Source organism: Stenella coeruleoalba (genome assembly GCF_951394435.1).
Source record: "Stenella coeruleoalba genome assembly, chromosome: 15".
Classification (NCBI taxonomy): Eukaryota; Metazoa; Chordata; class Mammalia; order Artiodactyla; family Delphinidae; genus Stenella; species Stenella coeruleoalba.
In genome coordinates this window covers 43,349,476-43,377,376 of record NC_137161.1, presented here as the reverse complement: position 1 = coordinate 43,377,376, position 27,901 = coordinate 43,349,476, and the positions used below count along the sequence as shown (strand labels likewise).

Sequence of the window (27,901 nt, the reverse complement as noted above, 5' to 3'; positions counted from 1 at the left end):
CTTTGCGCTGTAAATAGGCCGCAGTTTTGTTTCCGTGCCAGGCAGCATCGTCTGGATGGTGTGGTCATTGCGGGCGGAGGGCAGGGTCTGCCAGTGCCCGGGACCGTCTCCCCCGCCCTCACCTGCCGCCCTTCCAGGTGGAGGAGGCGGATGACTGGCTGCGCTACGGGAACCCCTGGGAGAAGGCGCGGCCGGAGTACATGCTGCCCGTGCACTTCTACGGGCGAGTGGAGCACAGCCCCGAGGGCGTGTGCTGGCTGGACACACAGGTACCACGGGCGCTTCTTGGTGGGTGGGGGGCTGAGCACGGGGACCCTCGGCTCCCCTTGGGGCTTCCCTGTGGGACCCACTTCCGCACGCTCGGTCGGGACTGTCCAGACACCAGCTGTGGAGCCACACTCTGTAGTTTAACGGGAGCACGGCACCCCCGGCCCCCAGCTGGGCCCTGGGGGGCCAGGGCAGGAGCACCGAGTGCTTGGCGGAACACGGTGCCGTACCGGCGGGTGCACACGCGGAGTCCAGCCTGGGCTCAGAGACCGCGGAGGCGGAGGAGAGCTTCTGGGGGTGGGGATGGGTGGTGGTCGCAATACGTAAGAAAGACGCCACCGCAGCAGTGTGGGCAGTAGAGCATAAACAGAGCAAGCCCGTGAGTCACGGGTCAAGTGAGTCATGCAGACTCAAGTCTTAACTGGGGCTCATGGAGCCAGGGCAGGCTGGCGGCCTACGATGCCAGAATAAGTTGGATTTAATTTGGAAAAGCAGAGAAGGGGGTCTGGTTTTCTAGGTGCGTGTGCTTGTAGATGAATGAAAGGCCTGGAGGCCACTCGGCACCCCAGGCGCCCTGCAGTGAGGGCCTTCCCCTGGGGGACTGGCCGTGGAGAGGGAAGGAGCAGGTTGCAGGTGCTTTGCAGGGCTTGTCAAGGCCAGGCAGGGCTGGGGAGCAGGGCTGTGGGGAGACGGGAAGGGAAGGGTGATACTGGGGCTTTAACCCGGGGCCCTGCCCCATAGTCCTTTGTGGCCATTGGAGCTGCCTTCAGCTTCTGAGGCCGCACACGAAGCACCCCCGGAAGCAGGCCTGAGAAGCCTGTGGGAGGGTCTGCGGTGGAAGTGACCTGAGGCTTGGCCAGAGCAGAGCTGGTGCTTCTGGACAGATGGGGCTTGGGACGGGGGTGGAGGGCAGGTCCGGTGTTTTCTGTCGGGAGGGAGTGTGCAGGCTGCTTTGGTTTTGCTGAAGTTCGAGGTCAAGGCGACAGGAGGAGCCTCGCCGCAGACGTGGGAGATGGTCTGAAATAGCAGCTGTCTGTGGGGAGAGGTTAGGTGAGTCCCGAAATTGCCCACGCAGAGTTGAGTGAGAAGAGGGCAGGTGTGGAGGGGGAGGCCAAGGACACGGGAGGAGGGGCTACCGAGGAGCCAGGTGACAGTCGACGCCGGTGTCGAAGGTAAAGCTAGAGAGGGCCTGGCGTGTGGTCAGGGCCCACCGGAGGCGGCCTCGGGTGCTCCCGGCTCAGGACATGTGCGAGCCGGGGCTGCAGGTGCCAGGGACACGGGGCAGGTTGGGTGTGTTTGAGGAGGAAGGAGCGAAGCCAGAGGAGGGTGGGCCGGTGGGCCGCTTCCTGCGAGGCCGAGCTGCCCCAGCCCGTGGGGGGAGGTGGCCCAGGCCTGGGGACCGTGTCTTCCCTCGGCAGGTGGTGCTGGCCATGCCGTACGACACCCCGGTGCCGGGCTACAAGAACGACACCGTCAACACCATGAGACTGTGGTCCGCCAAGGCGCCCAATGACTTCAAGCTCCATGACTGTGCGTCCCCTCCTGTCCCCATCCGGTGGCTGATCCCAGACCGACCCCGTCTGCACCCACAGCCCACGAGGCTCCCCACTGCGGGAGGGCTGAGGGCAGTTTCCCTGTGAGCCCTGGACTTCCCAGGGACCCCGCGCCGTCCGGAAAGAGCCAGGGGTCTGGGGCGGGGTGTGGGCCGGTCGGCGTAGCAGCTGTGGGACGCCTTCTGCTCGGAAACGCTGTCCTCAGACCGATCAGGGCACATGAGGGCCTCGGCAGGCACGCGGGTCCTGACTCCACTCTCTGCCCTCAGTCAACGTGGGCGGCTACATCGAGGCGGTCCTGGACCGGAACCTGGCCGAGAACATCTCCAGAGTCCTGTATCCCAACGACAACGTGAGTAGCTGCTGCAGGTGGTCCTCGTCCGCGCCGTTCCTCCAGTGCAGGAGCACCCCTGCAGGGCTGGGCTCCAGAAGGGCCCCTGTGCTGGCCTCAGGCTTCTCAGGTGAGGCCACGAGAGTGACCTCCTCAGAGTGAGGGCGGCACGGCATCCCTGACGGGGTCCAGGAGCACCTGTGTGCTGTTAGCCCCTCCTTTGCCCTCTGCCCAGGGGAGCTCTTAGGAGGTTCCTGGCCTCACACCTACGCTCCCCATAAGCACACGGCCACCGAGTGCAGGGCCGTGGAGGCCTCAGACCTCACGTCCAGCCGTTTCTGCTCTTCAGCACCTGGTGCCAGCTCCCCAAGAGTTGGTTGGCGCGTTGGCGCGTGGGGCCAGCAGTGCCTATTCTGCAGGGACGCCTTGAGACGCCACGTGGTCATGGTTTGGAACGCTCTTAGCAGGTGTCCCCACTTGTGAGGCGGGGCCTCAGCCACGTGATCCACTGCCACCAAACGAGCCCCTAGGATTTGCCCATCTTTGTGGGTTGTGTGTTTTTCTTATTTTATCAGGGAAATACATGCATGTAGCAGCAAAGGGCCCTGTGCTGAAAGGCTCATAAGAAAATGCCTTCCCCCAGCACCCCCCAGAGATTCCGAACAGGCTCATGCTTCAGGCATGAGGCCTCCTGGAATGTGAGGCACCTGGGAGATTGCTTTCCTGGCCTCGGCCCCAGCACTGGGGATCGAGGCATTGCACCCCTGGGCCGCACCCCAGCCTGGGCCCTGTCCCCAAGGGCCCATGCAGCGGAGGCTGAGCCGGGCATGTCCTCAGTTCTTTGAGGGGAAGGAGCTGCGGTTGAAGCAGGAATACTTCGTGGTGGCCGCCACCCTCCAAGACATCATCCGGCGCTTCAAGTCGTCCAAGTTCGGCTGCCGCGACCCCGTAAGGACCTCCTTCGAGACGTTCCCAGACAAGGTGCGTGTGTAGAGGGCTGAGCGCCGTGCCGGAGACGGGCTGTTCCCGGGCTGGGCCTTCTCCTTCCAGCTGCAGTGGGAGCTGGGCGGGAAGCCGCCCCCCAACCTGGGCCTCCTCGTGCCCGGGGACCAGGCCGCCTTCCTCCTCGACCAGGGCTGCCCTGGGCCTCAGGAGGCGTCGAGGCAGCAGGGAACGCTGTGAAAGGTCCGTCGGGCAAAGCGGCCAGTTTGCAGGCTCAGTTCAGTAATCTGAACACAACCAGCCAGTGTCCGTCAGGCAGGAGCAGCGTTCCAAGGCGGGGAGGGCTCTGGACGCGCGCTGCGGGGCTGGCCTGCGGGTCCTCCACCCTGACCTGCTCCCTGCACCTCCGCGGCTTTCCATGCTGGGCCTGGAGCCCGTGCAGTGCCATCCGCTTCCTGCTGCCAGCCCTATGACCAGGCTCCTCGGGGCGGGCAGCCGAGGACCCCGGTTCTGCACACACAGGCAAGGGACTGAGGGGGTCACCCCGTGTAAACGCAGGTGGCCATCCAGCTGAATGACACCCACCCGGCCTTGGCCATCCCTGAGCTCATGCGGATCCTGGTGGACGTGGAGAAGGTGGACTGGGACAAGGTGAGCACCGGGGGCCCGAGCACAGTGTCCCCAAACACCTGGCACGGGGTGACCTCCCCGCCTCTCCCGACAGCAGGGGTGAGTGCTGAGCTGGTCCACAGAGGGAGGCCTCTCTGGTGGCCTCAGGAGGACAGAAGGAAGTTGTCCTGGGAAGACGGGGCTGTGGGGAGAAGGACGTTCCAGGAGCGGGTCTGGGGTTTCTCCCAAGGGCAGGGCACAGTGAGTGGGCGCAGCAGTTTAAGGGCCAGAGAAGGGTGGTGTTCTGGAAGACAAGAAAAGGATTCTGACACTTCTGAGAGCTTCTCACCTATATTTTTTCATCTTAAAATTGTGGCAAAAAACCCAGACGGGTTCGGTTTAAAGAAATACATCGTTCACACATTTATAGGCTCGTTCTCCCTGCTTCACATATTTTGGTCCTAGGTTCTTTAGTGGGGTTTTGTTGATCTCATTTACTTAAATCAACATATAAAACCATTTTTACCCCATTTTTTAGCACCAGAGCCCCTTTCTGGTTTGGGGCTGCACTTCTGGGTGGGGCTGGGCAGACCCTGTTCTCCCCTGGCCAGCGGAGGGCAGGGCCAGACACTTGACCAGTTTCCTCTGGACTGTGGGTGTGAAGTCGATTTGGTGGAAGTAAAGCAAAGCTGCCTGGAGCTCTGTCTGGTTTACAGAGGAAAGTTGCAGTGGTTCCCAGGTAGCAGGTAAGGTGCTCATTCCTGCGTGTGCTCTGGGTCAGGATGTGAGGTGCACGTGGGGCGTGTCAGGACAGTGAAGGGCGCAGGGCTCACTGTGGGTTTAGGAAGTTCTGGGCCCCGGAGAGCAGAGACGTGCGGGGCCCTTCCTGGTGGCATCTGAACACCTGCCTCTGACCCTACACGTTCCCCTCACCTTGGCATCTGGCCACGAGCTGCTTTTTTCTGAATAAAACATTGGGGTGTTCTGGAATGTTGTAGGCCTGGGAAATCACAAGGAAGACCTGTGCATACACCAACCACACGGTGCTGCCCGAGGCCTTGGAGCGCTGGCCTGTGTCCATGTTTGAGAAGCTGCTGCCACGGCACCTGGAGATCGTCTACGCCATCAACCAGAGGCACCTGGATGTGAGCACGCCCTTCCTGTGGGGATGCGGGAGGGGAGAGGGCTGCCCTGCTCTGACGGGCCCTCCTCTGCCCTCCACATCAGATTGTCTGGCCCGGGACAGGTGCTTTACTTCTTGAAGGGAATAGCCGTTCGAGAAGAGGACTTTGGGGTCTGGGGCTGTCACTTGGCAGAGCTGTTGCCTGGTCCCCACGCTTGGACCCCTGCTGCGTCGGGGGGAGTCTTCTTCTCATTTCTGAGCAGGTTCAGGTGTGAGTGTCTGTTCCTGGAATGCCAGAGGCCTTTGTCCCGCGACATCACTGCAGCATTTGGGTGATTTGGAAACAAATCACCTTTGTCTTTCCTCTGTCACCCACAGAAAGGATAGTGGTACACGCACAGGGGAACTTAGAATTCAGGTGTGATTATAGTTCATTTTTTTAATCTTTTGGTGAGAGAGTAGCCATTCCCACTGGTAGACTGCGCTTATACCCTGCCTGGGCCAGCGGGGACAGCATCCCCATCTCTTCCTGTACGTCACACGGCACCTCCTCAGCTCCTCCGAGCCCACGGGCCGGGCCGCCGCCCCCAGGCCGAGGCAGACCTTCGCCCGGGGCCCAGTCAGGCTGGGCTGCAGCCGCCCTGGGCCTTTCTTGGGGAAAGCAGCCCCCCGCCCTCCTGCTCACTGCTCTGTCTCGGCAGCACGTGGCCGCCCTGTTCCCCGGGGACGTGGACCGCCTGCGGAGGATGTCCGTGATCGAGGAAGGGGACTGCAAGCGCATCAACATGGCCCACCTATGTGTCATCGGGTCCCACGCTGTCAACGGCGTGGCGAGGATCCACTCGGAGATCGTGAAGCAGTCAGTGTGAGTGGGGCTTGCGCTGGCCTGTGCCAGGGCGAGTGAACTGCCCAGAGCGTGGCGGTGGGAGGGTGAGGCTCTGACTCGGTGGACGATGCTGGGGGACCGAGCCCTCTTGTCACCAGGAGCCCTTCCCGTTGTCTGCGTTCTCGGTCTAGCCAGGCAGAGGCTCTCCTTCTGGAGCACGTGCCACTGGCTGTGGGCCTCGGCGCCCTGCCTGGGGACAAGAGTCCTGGGCCCCACCAGGGTGGAGGTTAGGGTGTGACGGGCTGGGGCTCATCCCCGAGAGGAAGGAGGAATTCTTAGATCAGATTCCCTGCTTCTGCCCCCTCTTTGTGGGATGTGGTCTTGGAATTCCTCCTTTCCATCCCCGCCGCAGACCTGTGGAGCGCCTCGTGTGGGCGCCCGGCAGCCCTGGACGGGTCTGTCCGTGTGGAGGCTTCCAGGTCCTTGGTGCTGGCCTGAGGCTTTGTGTGATGTACTGTTTAATCCCCACTGTCCGTCCACTCTCCACTGTCACAACCACTGGGAGGTGGCCAGGCTCCAGCCACATGCCGGCGTGGAGTTGGGCTCCGTGGGGGATGGAACAGAAAGGCTGGGCTCTGGATCGCCCAGCGGCTCCCTTCAGAGGGCCCTGTGCCTCTCGCTCACCTTGTTTGAAACAGTGCTTGTGACAGTTGCCCGTTGTCTGTGTTTTTAGCTTTAAGGACTTTTACGAGCTGGAGCCAGAGAAGTTCCAGAATAAGACGAATGGCATCACGCCCCGACGGTGGCTGCTGCTGTGTAACCCGGGGCTGGCGGACATCATCGTGGAGGTGAGGCCAGCGCCTCTGAGCCCACCCGGAGCTGTGGGCAGGCAGAGCGAGCGGCAGCTGCCTGGGGCCGTGTGGGCGGTGACCCGCTCCTCAGCGCGTGGACAGCGATGGCTTCTGGACGGGTGCGGGCGGTGGGGACCCACTGTCGCCCTGGGTGTGGGGGGCCGGGCGGTCGGCCAGCAGCCCTGGCGGCCTGTGCAGGAGTTCAGAGGGGAAGCGCTAGGCCCAGCTGCCCCCGAAGAGGTTTGTGAGCCGGGGACGCCGTCGTTGTTGACTTGTTCCCATGCTCACGCGCTCAGCGAGGAAGGAGACAAGTCACGCAGGGGCCAGGCTGCGTGCTGGACATGGGGGTGCAGCGGGGGTGCTGGGGGGCAGGCTGTGTGCCAAGGAGGCTTCTCTGGAAGGGACGGCAGAGCTGAGGTCTGCCTGCCCAGTTACCGGGAGGGCCCGGGAGCAGCGCTGCAGGGACGTGACCACCTGCAGGCTGGCTGGTGCGGCCTCGGTTCAGGGCAAGGCCACGGAGACGGCCCAGGTGTCTGGAGGCCAGTTTTCCTCTCGGTCCTAAATTAGAAACAGGGAGACTGAAGCTGGGGTTTGTTTGGAAACAGCGCTGTGCTGCAGTGTCGGGGGCAGGGTAGGGTGCCCAGGCCGGGCAGGAGCGGCCGGAAGGCCTCCGTCCATCTGCGGTTCTGGCGGGTGTGGGCCTTGGGGGTGGGCGGAGACGGGCCCCCAGGTTTCAGGCCTGTGGGGAGCCGGGGGAGGCGCGTGCATTTGAGGGCACGTTTCAGTGGTCGGGACTTGACCAGCGCCGGATGTGCGGTGTTTCCTGGGAGCGGGTGTCGTGGGAGAGGAGGGGGCCTGGGGCTGAGGCGGGCAGAAGAGGTGCAGAAACCACGTCTCCCTTATGACTCGGCAGAGAATCGGGGAGGGTTTCCTGACGGACCTGAGCCAACTGAAGAAACTGCTGCAGCTGCTCAGTGACGAGGCACTCATCAGGGACGTGGCCCAGGTCAAGCAGGTAGGCCCGGTGGGGGGCCCATCCCCCCGCTCAGCCTTGCAGAGGGGGCCCCGCTGAACCCTGAGCGCACCGCCGCCCCAGGTCCGGAGGAGAGCTCGTCTGGAGGGAAGCAGTGGGAATCGATGCAGGTCTCGCATCTGCACTTGACATGCTGTCCGCACACCTGGGCCTCCCTGTGGCCACCTCACCACCAGGCAGCCTGACCCACTGGGCGGCCTTTGAAGACCGAGACTGACCCTCCACTGTGCCAACAGCCTGGCCTCGGGGCCCCAGAAGTAGTCTTCATTTTGGAGTCTCGCCCCCCACCCCAGGTCTCCTTGTCTCCATTTTCTGCTTTTCTCATCCTTTGCTCCTCTCCCTGGGTTTGCACATCTACTTTCCTGTTTCTCTCCACGCTCTCGTGCGGATCCACTTTCAGGATCACGCTTCCCCCTTCTGCCCACCAGGCTCCGGTGACCACCTGTGTCCCTCTGTGTCTCCCCTGGGGTGGCAGCGTGTCCTGGGCATCCCCTCCCTGCTGCGTCTCGGACACCAGCCCTGGGGGCTCGGCCCTGTGCACATCCCACCATCTTTACCTGTTCTCCCAGGAAAACAAGGTGAAGTTCTCTGCCTTCCTGGAGAAGGAGTACGGGGTGAAGGTCAACCCCTCGTCCATGTTCGACGTGCACGTGAAGAGGATCCACGAGTACAAGCGGCAGCTGCTCAACTGCCTGCACGTGGTCACCCTGTACAACCGTGAGTGCTCCGCCCTGCGCCCCACGCCCCTTCCACCGGGCCTGTTTCTCACGTGGCCACTGGGGCGGACGTGGCATATTCATTTTGAGTGGCACCTTCTGGTTTTCTGTGTTCAGAGCAGAGCAGCTACAAGGAGTGAGACGTGAGCTCAGAGGTTGGGGAGCTCGAGGCCCAGGGGCTGCACCTCCTCCAGAGGCTGGGTTTTAGGTCTGGTGTAGCATTTCTTTCATACTTAGTTATTATCGTTATTAGACTTCTCTTAAGTTATTTGGAGAGATTATACTTAGCAGGTGAGGCATTTGAAGTATACTCATAGAAGATGAAATAGTATGTTACATCTATACACCTTAAACTATTTAAGTGGCATTTGATCTTGAAGCACGTGTGAATCAAAGGCCCACCTAAGGGCTTCCCTGGTGGCGCAGTGGTTGAGAGTCCGCCTGCCGGACTCGGGTTCAGGGGACACGGGTTCGCGCCCCGGTCTGGGAGGATCCCACATGCCGTGGAGCAGCTGGGCCCGTGAGCCATGGCCGCTGAGCCTGCGCGTCTGGAGCCTGTGCTCCGCAACGGGAGAGGCCACAACAGTGAGAGGCCCGCATACCGAAAAAAAAAAAAAAAAAAGACCCACCTAAAAGTAACTATGAACATTTGCTACTTCTATAAATAAGATAATAAAGCCTCAAGGAAAAATCTGTTTTTTTTTTTTAAAGTTCTTTATTTAATTTATTTATTTTTGGCCGTGTTGGGTCTTCGTTGCTGTGCGCGGGCTTTCTCTAGTTGTGGCGAGCGGGGGCTACTCTTCATTGTGGTGCGCGGGCTTCTCATTATGGTGGCTTCTCTTGTTGCGGAGCATGGGCTCTAGGTGTACCAGCTTCAGTTAGTTGTGGCACGTGAGCTCAGTAGTTGTGGTGCACGGGCTTAGTTGCTCCGCAGCATGTGGGATCTTCCCGGACCAGGGCTCGAACTGTGTCCCCTGCATTGGCAGGTGGATTCTTAACCACTGCGCCACAAGGGAAGCCCAAAACGTGGTTCTTAAGATCTTGTAATGTAGTAAAGCAAATACTAATTTTGAAAATAAAGGAACCAAATACTTTCCAAGACGCAGAGCTCCCCTCGAGAACATCAGCTCTCCAGTTGCCAGTGAAGGAGACTCCGTCTTGAGGGATCCGCTCGCTCGTGAGACAGTGAAGTGACAGGATGGATGCTAGTTTGGGTTGAATGGTTCTGACCCGACCCTCAGAAAAGGCCCAGGTGAGGGCCCTCCTGTGCGTTTGGCGGAAGGGCGCGCCTTCCGGGCCAGAAACAGCAGTTCACGGAGACTTTGTTTTGTGCTCTTTGCTGTGGTTTTCTTCTGCAGTTGTGATTTTTCTGCATTTTCTTTGTCGTTTCCCGGGCGGCATCCCCGAATCCCCTGCCTGTGAGCGGCAGGGCCAGTCGCTGGGTGGCCTGCCCTTCCTCCTGTCACCTCTTGTGACCGGTGCCTTCCTGCTGCCCAGGGTGCTGCTTCTGCTCGGCTTGTCAGCGTCCGGGGCGCCTGCGGCCTTCCGATGGGGCCCTCAGGGCACGTGTCACCCGCCCCCGCCCGCTCGTCCACCCGCGTGTGTGCAGCGCACAACGTGGTGCCGCCCTGCCATCCTCGCCTCGACCTGACCTGGGTTCCGCCTGCGATGAGACGCCCAGTCCTCTTACAGGGCCGTCCGGTCGCCCTTCTGCCCAGCTCCTGTGCCCCGAGGTCTTCCACGTCCACAGTAGTCTGTGGCCACTTGCGGGAAGGGTGGTTCCGCTGAAGCGATGTTCTCAGTCTCCCGTTCTTTCCTTGAGCAGCGCCCTCTGGAGGGTGGGTCTGGAGTGAGCTGCTCTCTTGTGCGCATTCCACTCGGCTGTGTCTTGGGTGCCGGCTGTTGTGGGTCCATTTTCCTGATGCTTAGGCACTCTGAGGATGCTGGTTGATATCTTATATCATTTCTAGGACGTTTCCTTGAAATACATTAAAACGTGTTTGGCTTTCTTCTCCTGGGGCTCCAGTGACGTGTGTGGTTGGTTTCTTCCACCACCTTCTTTTTGCCTGTTGATAGCTTTCCCTCCTTTTCTGTTCCATGTTGTCTGCTGGTCCCGCTTCCACACTCTGTGTGTCTACTGTGTTTTCTGCATGTCTCCCCGCCCTCCTGGCTTCTGTGATCGGGCTGCACTCTGTGGGGCAGTTCTGCCTTGTCGCCTGTGTTCTGCCTTCTCCCGGGGTCTTGGGTTTCGGCGCTATGGTCTCCCATCTGCGTCGACAGTCCTCACAGGTTGGAGACTCACAGGGAGGCTGCTTCCACTGCCCTTGTCTGTGGCAAAGCTGTGTGTTCGGGTTGGTCACTCGTGTCTGAGGAGCTGGCCGGGGCCTCGTGAGCTCAAGGCAGCCGCAGGCCTCCCCAGCTTGTGATGCCTCTCTGGGGCTCCAAGTCAAGGCTGGCTCAGGAGGCGCCATGGCCCTGTGGGCCTCTGTCCACAAGGATGTCCAGACCCCCTTTCCAAGGTTTCTCTGTAGGAGGGGTGCCGACAGGGTCTGCCCGCCCGGCCCCCTGGGGCTCTTTCCTGCCTCCGCTTCCCCTGCTCACAGCCCCCGGGAGGCTGGGGTTCCTGAGACCCTGAGTTCACAGCCCTGTCTCCCACCCATCCCATGACCCAGGAGGACTTGCTCAATGATCTGGAGTTAGCGTATTTTTCTTCTTTACTAGTTTTAGTAAAAATGTAGTTTGTGGGGTTTTGGCTTTATTTTTTTCCTGTTCTCTTTGTTACTCTGTCCACAATCTGGAAGCGGGAAGATTCAGAACTAAGGGACGGTCATGTTCCTACTAGAACCTGAAGACAGAGGTTACAGATCAGCCGCGACCCTTTAGTGGCTCCTGTAAACCTTGCGGCCGATTCCTGACTCTGGTGAAAGCCGTCTAGGGCAGCCTGTCACTTCTGTAGACACTCCCTGCCCCCACCCCCCAGCTGAAATCTGGAAACCAGTGGCCTGGTGAGGACATCTCATTCTGCTGGGGCTGGAGGTGAGCTGTCTGCTCCTGTACAGAAAAGGTCTGGGGGGCTTCTTAGCCTCTGTCCCAGTGACAGAGCGGGCTTGGGGTCTCACTGACACCTCCCGCAGGCTGACGGTGAATCATCACCATCCCAAGGTCACCCCATTTTTGAGTACCCATCACATGCAAGGGCCTTCAGTCCTGGTGACCAGACCCAGAGAAGCTCCTGTGTTGGGCTGTTCTGGACACAAAGGCACAGCTTTTCCACTGAACTTTCTGGAAGAGTCTGCTCCTGGCTGGCCTTCCAAGCCAACCTGGACCAAGTGTAGAATTCTGTAAGCGGGAGCTCCTGGCAGTGCAGCACCTGTGTCGGGCTGGCCTCTGAAGACACTGTCACTGAGGCCTGTCCCAGGGCTCAGGCATGTCTGGCTCCAGGGGCTTCACGTGGCTCTCTGTTTGTCCTGCAGGAATAAAGAAGGACCCAGCCCAGACCTTTGTGCCCAGGACCGTCATGATCGGGGGCAAGGTGAGGGGACGTCTTCTTGGTTCCTGCTTGGCGTTGGTTGGGGATGCACAGACCACCGTGCTTTTCAGCAGCGTCTCTGCATCGGGGCTGGATGCTGCGGGTGGCCGGGCGCCAACCTGCACACACAGCCCAGAGGTCCTAGCCCCAGGTGTGCCTCTGGGCCAGCTCAGGCTCCATCAGCTCAGCCACAGGAGGGAGCTGGATGGGGCCCCTGCCTGCCCGGCCCAGGGTGGTTCCGCTGAAGCGATGTTCTCAGTCTCCCGTTCTTTCCTTGAGCAGCGCCATTTCTCTTATAACTGGGGATTTCATGGGGCAGCGCCATTTCTCTTATAACTGCCGGATTTCCACGCCTCCCCTGCACTGGTGCGCCAAGTAGGCGTGAGTCGCTGGCTGCTTCGTCAGCCAGACGTGCGCCTGCTCTCGGCTCAGCCTGGCCTTATTCGTTTTATTTACATGTGCTTTTGGACGTGGGATCTCAGAGTCCCAGCGTATCGCCGGCAGGCATCAGTGGGTCCCATCACCCGGCTCCGCGCTCTAGGGCCCGCGTCCCCACCCTCTGCCACTTTTCCCAGAAGCCTGGGCACAGCTGCTTCACGGGGGCTGCAGGTGGGCCCAGGACTGTCCTCGCCTCTCACTTGAGCACATATGAAGGTGGAGGCACCTCACAGGCAGGCCCGTCTTGTTCTGTCTCTGCCACCGGCCCCCGGCCCCCCGACTCCTGATGTTTCTAAAGCAGACTCCGGACAGCATGCTGGGGTTCTTTTTCTTTTCTTTTTTTTTTATCTATTTCATACATATTAGTGTATATATGTCAATCCCAATCTCCCAATTCATTCCACCACCACCCCACCCCAGCATGCTGTTTTGTCAGTATTTCTGTATGCATTTTAGAGATGTGGACTTTCAAAAAGTTAAAAAATGTTAATTTTTAAAAAATTAACATTTTTAAAAAGAAAAAAAGAAGTGTAGAACATCCACAAACCTGTCCCCCAGACTTTTGCTGAACCATTTCATAGTAGATGGATTACAGACATTATAACACTTCAACCCTAAGAACTTAATCAGTTGTCTTCACAGTGATGTTTTCCTGCAAAACCACACAGCGCCACCATCACACCTAAGACACTTGACAAGAATTTCTCCACATCATTAAATATCCAGCCAGGGCCACACGCAGCGGTCTTGTGACAGCTACAAATACCTTGAGCTTGTTTGAATCAGGACCCAGCAAGGTTCTCACATGGTGACGGGCGGCTGTGTCTCTTAAATCTCTTCATCTGTAGGTTTTTCTCCACGTCCCCCTCTTTTTTTCCCCTGCAGTTTGTTACAGAAATCGGGTTGTGTGTCTTCCCCAAACCACGTCCCTCTGGTATCTCCCAGTACTTTCCTTGGTTCCCTGCGTTTCCCTTAAGTCGGTAGTCAGTTCTCAGAGGTCCTTGTTCCCTCTCTCCATTTTTGAAAAAACCAACTAGAATCAGAAAACCAAGCTTGAGGTTGACAGATTTGTGCACGTGGGTGAGGTGCCGTCATGAGAGGCGCTCGGTTGAAGCCGAGGAAGCGGGTGGGGCGCCGCGCTCTGTGGGTCCGTCTGCCAGGTTGAGGGCAGGACACGCAGGGATGCCGTGGCCTCAGCCCACCCCTCCCCTGCCGTGGGACCCCCCCGCTGGCAGAGCCACTCGGCTGGGCGTGTGCAGCCCGGGCTCCGGCGACCCTGCCGTGCCCCTGAGCACAGGGTGTCTGCTGAGCGCCCCTCCCCCTTTCCAGGCGGCGCCCGGCTACCACATGGCCAAGATGATCATCAAGCTGGTCACGTCCATCGGCGACGTCGTCAACCACGATCCGGTTGTGGGCGACAGGCTCAAAGTGATCTTCCTGGAGAACTACAGAGTGTCCTTGGCCGAGAAAGGTGAGCCTGCCCTACCTGGGCGCAGCCAGTGGTCCTCTATGGTCAGGGCCTGTCTTGCTTTCAGACGGATTAACAGCCCCAACACCAGGCTGCCCAGCCAGAGGGCCCCCCACCCCCTGGCCTGGCTCTGGGGGAGCCCTGCTGCCACCGAGTGTGTGGGTCGTCCTCGGTCTCACACATCCTTGGTCTCTGAACTTCCCACTGCTCCCCCTCCTCGCTCCTCTGCCCCGGGGCTCCCTCTTGCTGGCCCTCCCCGTCCCCCAGAGGGTGCTTCTGCTCATCCCCACCTGTCCACTCTGGCCTGGCGTCCTGCACCTGCTCCGGGAGGGTTTAGCCTGGGGCCACTCCACTTTGGGGGTACTGGGTGTGTGTTGCCATCTGGAGAAGGGCCTGTGGCCAGATGTGCCTCGGAGCATAGCTGTCCTGAGCTGGACAGGCCCTTCTAAGCCAGCCACTTCCGGAGACCTGGCAGGAAGTGCTGGGAAACCTGAGCCTGGACTTGTGGCCCGAGTAGCAGCCCCTCTGATCCATGAGACTGTGCGCTGCCCTCCAGGCGTTGAGTGAAGGGCAGGCTCACGCACTCCCTCCTCCTCTGTTGCGGGCGGATCAGGACCATCCCTGTGGTCCCGCCACTGCCATGGACCATGTGTGGCTCGGGGGTTGGGTTGGGGTTAGTGTTTCACTGAGCTTCTAAAGCAACTTACGGCCGCTGCCTGGCACTCCCAGGCCAGTTCCTGCGCTTCCTTAGAACTGACCTTGGGGACAGCCAGCCTGGAGTTGGGCCCCACACCCTCCCCCAGCTCTTGGACTGGCTGTGGTAACGTGTCCACCATCCCGTCTGCCCATGTCCCTCTGCCTGAGGGGCCGGGGGTGCCTGTGTCTCTATCCTGGCACCTGGACTTGACCTTGAAGAAGGGGCTGGGCTCTGGTCTTGGCTGACCCCGAGTGCCCTTCAGCTGGGTTAGGGAAGCAGCATTAGCTCTGAGAACGAGCTGAGGACGTGGGAGCAGGGATGCCAAGGCAGGCAGGACGGAGGCTGCGTTCCTGCTGCCACATGGAGAAACTCACGCAGGGAACCCACGCTTGGGAGAAGCTGCAGGGCCATGGATGGGGTTGTGTCTTGGCCACTATGCCAGTCTGTAAACGGCACAGAGTGACTTCGGTGCGTGTGGCCACAAGAAGATTGTCCCCCCGCTGTCCCCAGTCCTTTGGTGCTGTGAGTCGGATTCCTCTTTAAGCCATTTAAGGAGTCTGCGGGGCTGATCGAATAAGACAGCAGTGATGTCAGGATACAAGGGAATGATGACAACACCAGGCTTTGATTTGGCCCTGGTCCGTGGAAGGTTCCAGAACAAAGGTCCTTTGCCACCTGCAGGGCTTCTCAGGCGTTTCCACTGTGGATCCTCTGCCTCAGGGTGCCCTGGGTCAAAAAAGGGAGCCGTACAGGTGGTGTGGTCAGTGCATGGTGTTGCTGTGCTGTTCCCATTGCTCTCGTGTTGAGCGGTTCATGGCTGACGGGTCTTGCTCTCGCCGCCTTGCAGTGATCCCCGCCGCCGACCTGTCACAGCAGATCTCCACCGCGGGCACCGAGGCCTCGGGCACAGGCAACATGAAGTTCATGCTCAATGGGGCCCTCACCATCGGCACCATGGACGGAGCCAACGTGGAGATGGCTGAGGAAGCTGGGGCCGAGAACCTCTTCATCTTTGGCTTGCGGGTGGAGGACGTGGAAGCCCTGGACCGGAAAGGGTGTGTGTCCCTCTCAAGACCTCAGATCTCCTCTACTTGTTTTTCACACCCTTGGATCCTGTGAGGGGTCCCAGCCCGGCCTAATTCTGTGCAACTGAAGTTGCCTAGTTGCCTAAAATCCCTCAGGGGAGTTGTTGAGGCCTCAGGCACCAGCTGCTGAACCCAAACAGTCGGAACCTTGTCAGCCTGTGAGCGCTGGCCCTTTCGGCCCTGTCCCATGTCTGCCACACGCCTCCCTCTCCCCAGACTCCCTAATGGTCGCAGGGTGTCTCTCCAGCTTGGTTTCACATGTCATTTTCTTCTGCAACATCCTGGCACTGGGCGCGGGGGCGGGGCTGCTTGAGCATCCTCTCTCGGAGGACTGCATGTGACCTGTACGTCCTCTAGCAACCACGTGTCTGTAACAGTAAAAGGAGGAGGTGGAATTGATGTGCTCACGGCCCACGTCCACCTCCCAGTGCCTGCGGTTGCCAACCCCACCTGGCTGTCGTGGGCCTGAGGCACAAACGGCCCCAGCGTGTGCCCACGAGGCTGCCATCTCCCCACAGGTACAACGCCCGGGAGTACTACGACTCCCTGCCCGAGCTGCGGCAGGCCGTGGACCAGATCAGCAGCGGCTTCTTCTCCCCCAGGGAGCCCGACTGTTTCAAGGGCGTCGTCGACATGCTGCTGAACCATGACAGGTGAGACAGGCCCCTCGTGCCTCACCGATGGGTCAAAGGGTCCCCTGGCAGGCTGAAAACTGCACGTTGTTTGGGGCCAAGCCTGGGCCTCGGTGAGGCTCACCCTCACCTCAGCCCACGGCCAGAGGCTCGGCTGCACCCAGGGGCCAGGGTTTGTGGGGCTTCTGACGGTGCTCAGCGAGCCTGGGGGCCTGGTGGTGGGATTGCCAGCTGCCGAGCGGAGCCCCAGGCCCCCGGCACCAGCTGACCTCCTTGGACGGGAGTGACAAGCGTCGCCTGGGCGGGTTGGAGGCGACTTCCTCGGGGCAGAGGGAGCCTGGGTTTAATGGGGAGCCCAAGAGTGGTTCAGGTGGAGTGAGCTTGTGAGGCCGTGAGTTACCACATGGTTAGTGTTTTACGACGAGGCCGTTGACACGGGGTTCTGCTCCCCGGGGCACAGCTTTGCACAGCACTTGTTATAGGTCGGCAGTGCTCTCTCCTCTGACGACAGGCCTCTTCTCCACCCAGGTGGTAGAAGCTGAGTCTGTCAAAGGCTGAGAATCGACCTCTATCCCACTTGCAGTTCCTTTGGTTTAGTCTGTCACTTTTTTTTTTTTTTTTTTTTTTGTGGTACACGGGCCTCTCACTGCTGTGGCCTCTTCCGTTAAGGAGCACAGGCTCCGGACGCTCAGGCCCAGCGGGCATGGCTCACGGGCCCAGCCGCTCCGCGGCACGTGGGATCTTCCCGGTCCAGGGCACGAACCCGCGTCCCCTGCATCGGCAGGCGGACTCTCAACCACTGCGCCACCAGGGAAGCCCTAGTCTGTCACTTTTTGATGAATGCTGTCAGCTGGCTTCTGTTAGACCCAATCGATCGTAACTCCACACACGCCCGGGGCTGGGAGCTTGGCCCTGCTGAGGTCTGTGATCAAGGAGGGACTTTACAGTTTCATGAATTGTGTTTCTTACTCAATCGTAAACAAAACGTGTTTCTGTGTCCATAAATCCTGCACCACCAGTTCTCAGCCCGTGAGATCTGAGAACAGATGGTGATGGAGCCTGTGGTCACCCTGTGCCCTTCCCCTGGAGGTGAAATCGGCGGAAGGCCTCAGCCTGTGCAGCTCTGACCCACGTGCACGGGTTCTTTAAAGAACACTGGGTTAAAATAAGGTTTTTCTAGAATAGCGTCCCCAGGACAGAAGTGTTGCTCACAGAGTAGTCCCTGTGGCCACCCCTGTCCTGCAGAGCATGAGGACGCAGCCAGCCAGGCCCGTTTCCTGACCTCCCACTCGTCACCCACCCAGCCCAGCTTCCTGTCTCCCATTTCAGGTTCAAGGTGTTTGCGGACTATGAGGCATACGTGGAGTGCCAGGCCCGGGTGGACCAGCTGTACCGGGTAAGGTCCTTGGGCCCTGGCAGTGAAGCAGCAGGGTGTGGCTGTGTCCTGCTGTCTCAGGCCACTCCCAGGAGGTCACAGTTCATCTAGTGGCCCAGAGCAGGTTGGGCTTCCTCATTTCCTGCTCAGGGACTGACTCGGCTGGCCCTCTGCCCAGGCTGCTGTCCACACCAGCGCACCTTCCCCTGCAGCCTCTGGGCAGCTGCCACAGAGCGCAGGTGAGCAGGGCAGGAGTTTCCTTCTGGAGGTTCTGCACACCCTAGCCCGCCATCTGACTGCCCACGTGGGTGTCATCAGGAGAGCCTGAGGTGAGGGATGGGCCTTGTGAGCAGTGAAGACCTTTCTGTGCTTAAAATGAGAAGATGAACGATTCCTTGTAAAAGTGACAGATCTGACAGCAAGTAGAACAAGGACTTGTAGCTCTAAGGAGCCGAGTTTCTAAGGTGGGGCTGCGGGAGCCAGCTCCCCAGTCCGCGGCCCTGTGTCCCTGCCTTGGCGTGGCCCACAGAGAGTGTGCATGTCCAGTGGGGTCTCCTGGGAAGACTCAGCTCCTGAACCTGGGGAGGGAAAGGAGGGTGTTCCACCCTGTGCACCCAGCCAAGGATGGCAGCAGGAGGGGACGCTGGCGATGGGGGCGTGACTGTGCAGTTGTTGGGGCAGATGGTTCATTGCCCAGGTCGTTCAAGCAGATTCTTGGACACGGCCTGAGGGGTTTGTGTGTCTGAGTTGTTGCCCACGTCTCATCCCTCCCACCCACCCACCCCCGCCTCGAGGAAACAGCCCCTGATGTTCCCTCCTGTGACAGAACAGGAGAGGGCCTAGAAACCGAGTGATCTTCCGGGCTCCGGGAGGAACTTTGCTTTCCTTTCGGGGAGGCCCCTCCTGGTGCTGGCTGCAGTCTGGGGGCGCATACTCCTCTGGTGGGGTGTCTGTGCATTGGGTGTGCCGCACCCCAGCAGGACCTCTGTCTAGACATCTGGAAACTTTCCTGGTGGGTGGGCCCCCTTCCCAGTGACCTCTTGGTTGGCTGCCCAGTGTCTAAGTGCATCTGGGAACAGCCCGAGGTCACCGAGCACCGCTTCCCTCTGCAGAACCCCAAGGAGTGGACCAAAAAGGTCATCAGGAACATCGCTTGCTCGGGCAAGTTCTCCAGTGACCGGACCATCACGGAGTACGCCCGGGACATCTGGGGCGTGGAGCCCTCTGCCCTGAAGACCCCGCCCCCCAGCCTCCCCAGGGATTAGGCCTCCGCCCTCCCCCTCCGGACCAGAGGCGTTTGTTTTCTTGCTGACTGCCCGTTTCCAAGCACTTTGCCAGCACCCTGCTCTTTTCAGTGCTGTTTCCGGGACGGCCATGGGGATCCGGGTGGTGGCTTTCGGGGGTTGGGTTGGGTTGGGGGAAGATGCTGAGGTGAGATGCTCCCCCGTTTCCTGCAGGCAAGCAGAGCCCACAGCACTGAGCAGGGCAGCTGGCCTGCTGCTCTGCCCACCTGTCCCGTGGAGGTGGGGGAAGGTGGACTTGTCTGCTGGGCTCCCCGCAGCCTTGCACACGCCTTGTGTGAGCTCGTTTTTAGTTCTGAGCCTCTGGATTCTGGGGTCCGGCCAGGTAGCCGTGGTAAAGCCTGGGGCCGTGTATGCTTCTGCAGCACCTCGTCCAGTGTGGCCCCAGCTCTGCCTCCTGGCCATGCAGGGAGGGTCCACTGTGCTAGGCCACGTCCTCATAGCTGCTGTGTGGGCACCCAGCCCGGGGTTTCCAGATTGATCAGATAAAGAGGCCCCAGGACAACTGAGAGTGACACTGGGGACAACACCTGTGTCCAGCGTCTAGGGAGCTTTGGCTGGGACAAGGCTGGCTGATGCAGAATTCGTTTGGTTTTGCTTTTTCATAAGATTTTTCACAAGGAAATGAAACTAGCTAAAGCCTTTCCTTGTTTTAGCAACTAAAAATAGCACTTTTGAAGTTTAGTGCCTGGGGAGGCAATGCTGGGATGTTCTCACCTGGCCCTGGGGACCCAGGTGGGGTCCCCACCTCTGCTGGGTGAAGCTGAACACCCAGCCCCGCTGCAGATCTGTGCCCGTCGAGTCCAGGAGGGTGCGTTTCCGGTCTCACGGGAGGCCAGCCTCCCTCCTCCCAGCAGCATGACAACCTGGTCTGGAAAAGGACTGAGTGGGCCCAGAGAGGAGCCCACTTTCCATTCTGCCCAGAGAGCAGGTTGGTGCTGGGGAGGGCGGGTGAGCAGGTGGGAAGGACAGGGCCAGGGAGCAGGCAGGAGCTGTGGGCGGAAGCTTCCGGAGGCTGTCTCCTCAAATGCTGGACCTGGGTGGCACAGGGTCCTGCCTTCATCCCCATCCTGACTGCTCACGTCACCAGAGGCGTGAGGGTCTGTGGTTGCATCCCCAGCGCCTTCTGCTGCCCGTCCCTTAGGCCGAGTGTAACCATCACTGTGCCCCTCACTGTCAGTCACTGCCTCGTGTGAGAAACGGATTAAACCTTCCTGCTTGTGCTCAGTTGATCTGGCCTCTGTGTGTCACTCTTGTGCCCAGGGCAGTCCATGTCCCAGCCGGGCTAAATTATGGTCCATCATTCCAGGACTGAGAACAGAAAGTTCTCTCACCCCCAGCTGCATGTGGGGCTTAGAGCCACGAGTGCCTGAACCGTCAAACCCAGCCACTTGGAAAACTGTCTCCTGGGTGTTGGCATTTTTGGTGTGAATTGTACTGTTTTTTGCACCCATCTTTTGCCACCCACTCCTGGTCCTGGGAAGTGGAACGCCCTGGGGACCAAAACTCCTCCCCCCCCCCGACCCCAAATTGTATGGCTGCAGGTTAAATCAAGAACCCAGAGGGATGTGACTCGGGGCTTATTGTTACCCAAAGTACCCAAGAACGCCGTGGACCCCTGCTGGTGGTGGGATGTGCGAGCCGCCCCTTGGTTGGGGGCACCTGAGATGCACATTCCTGGTCTCAGGTCTGGGGCAGCTCCTGGGACACATGCATCTGACGACCACAGTTCACAGCTGTGCACATCTCTTGCTGTTGCTGACCACCGACTGTTGTGACCCATTAAAGGGTCAGTTCTAACCCACAGTGTAAGCTTAGTCGCTCAGACCGAGGTAATAAGCTGAGATGCCACCAGGCAGAGATGTGTAGACCTGATTACTAATTACCTGACAGCTGACAAGGGCGGCAGCTACCAGCCCCACGATCCCTTATGCTTCCTTATCTTCAGACGGTCAGACACCTGTAAAAACACTAACAGCTTGTATTTTTACTTTATAGCCTACCTTATTCCCCCCCGCCAAAAAAAATCTGAGGCAACTTACATAGACAAAATTTTAAGAAAAACAAGATGCAGACTTGAGCCCAGGCAGAGCAGGCCGGGTCTAGACGGCCTCGTTGGTCAAGACGAGCTGGGGATGTGGCTCTGAGCTGCAGGGCCTCCAGGAGCCTCAGTGACTGAGAAAAGCACGAAGGGGCTGCCCTGGCCAGGCGGGCACTTAGTGCTTTAGTTACATGAAGACGGTGTCAGGTGGGGATGGGTGTCCCAGCTCTGACGGAAATCCAAGGAGACATGAAGCTGGGGGATGGGGTGGGGCCCTGCAGGCTGTGCTCACACCTGAATTAGATACCAGGAGTGCAGAGCAAACCCGTCCAGTAGAAGATAACTGACAAACTGACCTCAGGAAGGTCTGTTCCGTTTCAAACCTGGTTTAAGAAAGACATGGGTTTTCCAGATACAAGAATCACGTTGGGCAGCTCTAAGGTGCTTCAGAAAGAGGGTGTGACCTGCTTCTGGGCTTCCAGCCAGGGCATAGCTGCTAACAGGCCACAAGGGGGGCAGGTAAACAAGCCCCTCCCCACCCTGGGGAATCTCTGCGCCGCTGAGACTGGAAAGTGCCAGAGCCTGACGATCTAGGGGAGGAAGGCCTGCCATCAGGAGAGACCCGGGTGGGCTGAAGTCCTCCGACCTGGGACAAACCCTGTGCTGCACAGCTCGAAGCCCCCTTATTAAGCCACACACCCTCTCCTGGGAGAGAGCGCACTTAGCGGGGAGGTGAGAAGTGGACAGCTGGCAGGCGCTGGCTGGGAGCGGCGCACGTGCAGGGGAGGCTGGTTTCGCAAAAAGCCAAACAACAGAAGCGCCACCACCAGTGAGTGAACAGGGCAATGCTCGCGGGCCAGAAGAGTCCCTGGACTCCAGCAGCCTAAACCCCACCACCTGTCCATCGACACGGCAACATTCAACGAGCTTGTTAACTATAAGGCTGGAAAGGTCACCTGCGTAGGCCTGGTTTTTAGAAAAATGCCATCTGCTCCGCCTGGAAAAGCCATCTCCACCTCCCCACCGTGAACGTTCCTTTCCCCAGAGATAACGCCCCTCCGTGCTGGGCCTCAGTGTCTGGAAGGAAGCGGGAAAGAAGGGCCCATGATCCTTGGCCAATACCACCTCCCATATGGTCGGGTCCTGAGAGTGGCCTGGGACTGTGGGTAGGGCCTGGGCTGGAGGCGTCACTGAGAGATCAGACAGACCACCACCACGATTTTATTCTTAAATAAATGCTCCGTCTAAGGCCAGGTTAGGTAGACAGGTGGGTGGAAATCGGATGAAGGCAGACCACGGGCACCTCCCCCGCTGGGAGCAGTGGGGCCGCCCAGGGAGGCAGGGACACCAAGGAAGGCAAGCGGGGTGCACAGGGCAGGAGGGGCTAATGGAACCACTAGAGTCCGTTCTGGGAAGGGACAGAAAGAACCCAAGTTTCCCCACATTCTTGAGGGTGGTGCCAGAAAGCTCAACGTGGTCCCAAGACCCCACGCCTCCTGCCCCAGGCTCCTGGTGCCCAGCTCAGGAAGTGTGGGATCAACTAGCCGATGGCCAGAAAGTTCTGTCACTGTCTTCCCAACAAGACCTCAGGTTGAGTGGCAGCAAGAGGGAGAGAGGGCCACATGCCCGCCCCCTACGCTGTCCACAGAAACCTGTGCTCCCAGCCACCCGGGGCGGGCGCCTCAGGTCTGCCAGGGCCTCCTCTGCCTGGCCCGCTGGCATCCGAGTTCTCTCTCCAGGCACATCTCCAGGGTGCCGGGCTGGCCGGAGGAAGGGGGGGACAAGGGCAGACATCTTCATGCTCCTTCAGGTGGCGAGTAACACTCAGTGCTGGTGCCCTGGTTCCGACTTCCCCAGGAATTCCCTGGACCAGAGGAGGAAACCTGTCGGCCAAACCTCTTGAGACCAAACCTGAGACCCCACCTCCTGTGGTCCTCCTACAGCCCACCTGGGGAGGCCGCAAAGGAGCCTGGAGGACCACACTTCCGCTCAGAAAACCCCGTGAGTTAAACAAGCAGGGCGCCAAAGGCAGTGCCCAAGTTAAGTCCTGACACACAGGATCAAGGATGGGGTCACTAACTGCACCCCGATGTTGGAGCCATTCTCTGGTCTACATTTTATGTAATGTATTCCTTTTATGGGGAAAAACCATAGTCCCAGAGCAAACCCATACTCATTACTGTCCCCTCGCAGCAACCCACATCCGGGAGGCAAGAAACTGCAAAGGAACGCCCCTGGAACCTCAAGGGCAAAGTGTAACCACTCGGCACACACCTCACCAAGGGCCGATTCCAGCACCCCGGGCTCAGCAGAGGCCCCCCAGCCGGGACGTGCAGGCTGCCTGCACCCTCCAGCGGGAGGCAGGGAGTGCCTGGTCCATCCAAACCCTTTGCTTTGCCACCAGTGCACCCCTCATCCTCAGGCTCTGCGCCCAAGCTCGAGATGGGTGCCCGGGGTGGCAGCCCACGTCCTGGCCCAGGATTTCAGCCAGCGCAGTGCAGCCAGGGGCACAGCCTCCCTTCCAGAAGCAGCTGGGGCTTTTGAGGAGCTGGCCCAGACCTGCACCCCCTGTGCCCCACGCACAGGAGCAGCAACCTGACGGGCCTGTGGGAAGGGATGGAGGCCTGACCCAAAGCAGCTGTGGTGTCTGCGCTGCACGACCTGCATCACAGGGAGATCACAGCCCTACTGACGGTGGGGACGGCCCAGGAGGGAGGGGTGACACTCTTGACCCCTCACTGTGACTCGGCCCCGAAATGGCTTTTGCAGCTGCGGCCGCACACGCCTGAGCCATCGCCACGCAGGACGGCATCGCAGGTGAGAGGAGAGCGCCTCACCTCAGGATCCGTGGAAGCTCAGGGCTCTTGTAGATGTACTTGTGCCTGTAGCCAAGGTCCGAGTGGAAGGGGATGAATTGAACCTTGAAGTCTCGGAAGCTGCGTGACGGTGCAGCAATGTTGTAGAGCTGGGGGAGGGAGAGGCGGGTCAGCGCCCAGGGCCTGGGGGTGACCTGCCTACTGGCCTCCCCCTGCAACAGAGAGCAGCCCATGGCCACTGTCTCCAAAGAGCAGCCCAAGGCCCCCAGGCACAGCACCCTGCAGCCTGCCTCGCCCACAGCAGGGACCCTCGGGGCCACCACTCAAGACGCTCTCCATCCTCACGCCTGTCTTGCAGACCGCCCTTCCTCAGGGGCCTGCAGCACCACAGAGAGCCACCTGCTACGGGATGCGGTGGTGGCCTGAGTGCCAGGAGCAGCCCCGATGGCTCAGTCCCTGGGGCTGGGTGGGCTGTGTGCCTCAAACTTTGCCGTGTGCCTGGGTCAAGGCCCGCCAACAAGGTGGCTCAGGACCTATGCCACCTCAGCCCCCTCCTCACGTGCCCGAACCAGCTGGAGGGAAGGACCTGGCCCTCACACACCTGCCTCAGGCCTGGTCTGATGTGGCCTGGGCGTTGCGCCCTCTAGCAGGCCAGCGCCATGGCCAGACAGTGCTCTCTCCCACCCTACCCCCACCTACAAATTTAATCAGGCTTCCTGGCAGCAAAGGCAAAGCAAATACAGCAAAAGCAGACACAGAGGCAACGTGGCACCCTCTGTCGTCAGTCCCATCCCAGAGGCAAGAGAACAGGTGAGAGTTCTGTACCAATTCCAGCCACTGGGGGAGCCTCGTCATCAAGGGTGCTTTCCCTCCAGCCAGTAACTGGCAAGCCCTCCTGACTGAGTCCCCTGTACGGGGGACCCAGGAGATTTTCATTTGCTTATTTTCACGTTTCCTTCTGGGGCGGCATCAGCTGTCCAGCCCTGCCCCGACTCTGCTGCCAACCTCCTCTGCCCTCTCCCTCACAAGGGGCCCTGCCAGCAGCAGGACCCTCCACACCCGCCTGGCCTAGCCTGGACCGAACATGAGTTTGCCCGACGCCCGCTGGACACCCACCTTTCTGCCAAGCTGGAAGGGCACGACAGGGTCGTCCTCGGCGTGCAGGATGAGCAGGGAGCAGGAGATATGCTTCACGCTGCAGGGAGGGAGAAAGGTGCTGGACCGGCCCCCAGGAGGAGCTGGGGTCTCCTGGGCTCCCAGCCCTGCCCACAGCAGGGACCTGACTTAGAGAGCGCTTCACCGTGGTGTGGAACGCCTCAAACTGGGCATTTTAATAGAGAACTAGCAGTTGATTTCTTAGATGTTTCCAACAATATCTATTCTAGGTGACAGGTGTCAGTCAAATCTAGAGATCAATTCATTCACCAAATCGGGTCCCTGAATATCTCCTGGAAATTAAAAATTATTTTTTTTGCTAGTAGACTATTCTTAAAAAGTTACAAAACAACATTTACAAACGAAGTAATTTAGGTGGGCCAGGAAACTCACTCAGATGAACTTTACTGGACATCTGTTGGCAAAAGAGCCACCCTCTAATTCATCCTTCGTGTAAATGACATTTAAGGTCACTCCTGAGAGTTTCGAGTAAATGAACATTCTCAACAGGTTCACAGGATCCTGTTCTTCAGCAAACCACCTAACAGAAGGACTGGATGGGCCTGGGGTCTCCTAGGCGCCCCTCATTGAGGTCTCATGGGGAGCTGCTGGACGCAGCAGACACCTGTTGTTGGAGATCCCATGCTGATCTGGGGACTTCACGAGGGCAGCCCCGGGGCAAGCCTGTCACCTGGCAGGACCAGGCCTGGGGGCGCACCGCCCCTCAGAGGCCCAACTCTGGCAGTCTGCAACTGCTGCTAGCGGCTCGCGCTAGTGGCTCGCAAGTTCACCCGCCCACCATGTTCCACTCCCAGGGTGGAGGGCTGCTGGTGTGCAAGTCACGCTTTGACGGGTGACATCTTTTCTGGACTTCCACCCACAAAGCTGCTTCGTAGCTTCTCTGACTCTGGAGGCCCCCCTCACATGCTGTCACCTTACCAAATATTTGGGAACAGACCTGCCCACCAAGCTGGGGCTCCTGACTTCCAGTGGGTGAGGGCCGGCCGGCCCACCAGCACTCACACAGGCTCAGCGGGGGGGCAGCCAAAGGTGGCTTTTCTCATCGTTGTCATTTTTAGAGGGAACCCAGTCTACTCAGATAACTCTTCTTTGAAAAATGTAGATTTTTAAATGTTAACTGCATATTCAGATAAGGATTTTTCCTTTTTCTTTTTTTTGAAGAAATTAAACCCCATGAAATTAAGATATCACAAAGATAATGTCAGCAGAATCTGAACATTGTTCAAAGAAACAGTCCTTAAATAGAACATGTAACTGCTGGTTTACCTCAGAGAAATACTTTTAATATTAAACTTCGTAACATCTTTCCATAACCAAACACAAAACCAGTGGCTGAGGCAAAGTCATTTTTTGAATAACAGTTACTATTACTGCTTTAATACCTGTTTAGGAGTTCTGGTTTTGACATAATTTTCAAATAAAACAGCTTTATGGACCAAAAATATGTTGTCTTCCTACTCTTTAATCTAATCCTACAGTCTTTCCACATTCCTGGTTCTCCTTCTCTAACTGACATTCCCTTTACAGAGATGTGTTGCTTAGAAAAGATCCCTATGTATTCAGAATCCTATCCTACTTGGTTAACGTGACTCAAGACACTTATTCTGGGGGTTCTTGGGGTTTTTCTAAATTCTCTTCCATGGTACTCACTTTTCATCATTTGCAAACTGAATTCCACTGCTTGTGATGGGATCAAGGAAGAACCAGTCAAACCCAGGGAAGTATCGATAGATCTGGAGGCAACATGTAGACAACAAGCAGAGGATCAATTAAAACACCCCCCGCAGGGCTGAGGGTCCAGACAGAGGTGCCGTGTGCCCGGGGGTCACTCCTGCTTCTGAGCAGGCTGACCTGTGGGCCCCCTGGAGCTGGGGGGGGGCGCCCCTGCCCTTCCTGACCCCCGCCCTCAGACTCCCTGCTCAAGAGGCCCCCAGACCAGCTGCAGGGGGGCTGCCCGCAAACAGGGCTCCCACACCTCAGACTAGGAGACCAGGCTTCCCACACACAACAGGCTGCCACCCCCAAGGAATGGGGTCCGTGCGACTCGGGAGAAGAGCAACATCAAAGGAGACCCAACAAAGGACTCTTCTGTCTGCAACGGAGCAGCATGAGGTCAGGTGGGGCCAACATGGCTCCCCTGGACACACGGAAGCAGTGGGAGGAGGAAGAGGAAGCAACAGGGTACAGAGGACCCTCCTCTGGGCCCGGCCTGTAAATGGAGGGTCCAAGGCCTCGAATCCGGCCAGTGACGGCCCAACAGCATGTAATCCCCACCAGGGCTTCCCCGGGGTGCCCACCAGCTCCACTCCTGGGGAGGCAGCCAGGACAGCGCCCTCAGCCTGCACTGAGCCCCATGGGCAAGCAATGCCAGGGGGGCAAACCGTGCCAGGGGGCAAGGCCTCCTATGGGTACAGCCACCCTCAGGCAACCTGGCTGTGACCCCATCCTTCTACCTGGCACGAAGTTATAAACATCCTGAGCGGCTCTGTAGTCAGGCCAGTGACCAGAACTAAATGAGAATTAACTTTTAATAAAGTCTGTATTCATTAGACTATTTAAATAATTTTATGATATTTAAATTTATTTATTATATCTATTTACTTAGTCATTTTTATATTTTATAGCAATTATTTTCATTATAAAAATAAGTCCATTTTTAATAAGATCTGTACTTGCCACTGAGAATGGATGGCTCTTAGCTTCTTCGCGGATGTTAGTAAATGGAGATTCCAATATGAGGGCATCTGGAGGTGTCTCTAGATAAACAAACGGGGAACTGGGAGGTGAGCAAGAAACCCCAGTGAGACACAGTCCTCCACTCCCCATTCACGCACCCTCCACAGGACAGCGGAGCCCGGCCCCTGGTGAGGCCCCGCCAGCCGCTGGCGGATCGGGGGAATGGGGGTGGGCCCTCAAGGGTCTGCTCAGGCCCCCACCTCAGTGCCTTGCTCTCATCTCACTGCACGGCACGTCCACCACCACCCACTTCACGAGAAGCCCCAGGGCCTGGAGCACAGCCGGCTCCCCAACGCTCCACCCGCCCATGGGAGCCGGGCCATCCCCACGACATGTGACCCCACACGAGCCCCTAC

General features: G+C 58.8%; 2 protein-coding genes across 2 annotated transcripts in view; one reads left to right on the top strand and one right to left on the bottom strand.

The window, feature by feature from the left end:
- The window catches only part of PYGB (glycogen phosphorylase B), a 54,014-nt gene extending 33,601 nt beyond the window's left edge, over positions 1–20,413 (top strand). The window contains exons 5-20 of the mRNA XM_079946417.1: positions 138–269; positions 1,686–1,797; positions 2,090–2,172; positions 2,989–3,132; positions 3,652–3,744; positions 4,701–4,847; positions 5,527–5,690; positions 6,385–6,499; positions 7,416–7,517; positions 8,105–8,252; positions 11,725–11,783; positions 13,548–13,689; positions 15,231–15,438; positions 15,987–16,121; positions 17,430–17,496; positions 18,588–20,413. Of these exons, the coding sequence (XP_079802543.1) occupies positions 138–269; positions 1,686–1,797; positions 2,090–2,172; positions 2,989–3,132; positions 3,652–3,744; positions 4,701–4,847; positions 5,527–5,690; positions 6,385–6,499; positions 7,416–7,517; positions 8,105–8,252; positions 11,725–11,783; positions 13,548–13,689; positions 15,231–15,438; positions 15,987–16,121; positions 17,430–17,496; positions 18,588–18,740 (2,004 nt within the window). The 3' untranslated portion in view covers positions 18,741–20,413. The remainder of the gene's footprint in view (positions 1–137; positions 270–1,685; positions 1,798–2,089; positions 2,173–2,988; positions 3,133–3,651; positions 3,745–4,700; positions 4,848–5,526; positions 5,691–6,384; positions 6,500–7,415; positions 7,518–8,104; positions 8,253–11,724; positions 11,784–13,547; positions 13,690–15,230; positions 15,439–15,986; positions 16,122–17,429; positions 17,497–18,587) is intronic.
- A 302-nt stretch (positions 20,414–20,715) lies between these two features.
- ABHD12 (abhydrolase domain containing 12, lysophospholipase) overlaps positions 20,716–27,901 on the bottom strand; it is a 70,298-nt gene continuing 63,112 nt past the window's right edge. Inside the window, exons 9-13 of the mRNA XM_079946418.1 lie at positions 27,486–27,565; positions 26,460–26,542; positions 24,750–24,828; positions 23,655–23,782; positions 20,716–22,681 (exon numbers count right to left, since the gene is read on the bottom strand). Coding sequence (XP_079802544.1) covers positions 22,642–22,681; positions 23,655–23,782; positions 24,750–24,828; positions 26,460–26,542; positions 27,486–27,565 — 410 coding nt within the window. The 3' untranslated portion in view covers positions 20,716–22,641. The remainder of the gene's footprint in view (positions 22,682–23,654; positions 23,783–24,749; positions 24,829–26,459; positions 26,543–27,485; positions 27,566–27,901) is intronic.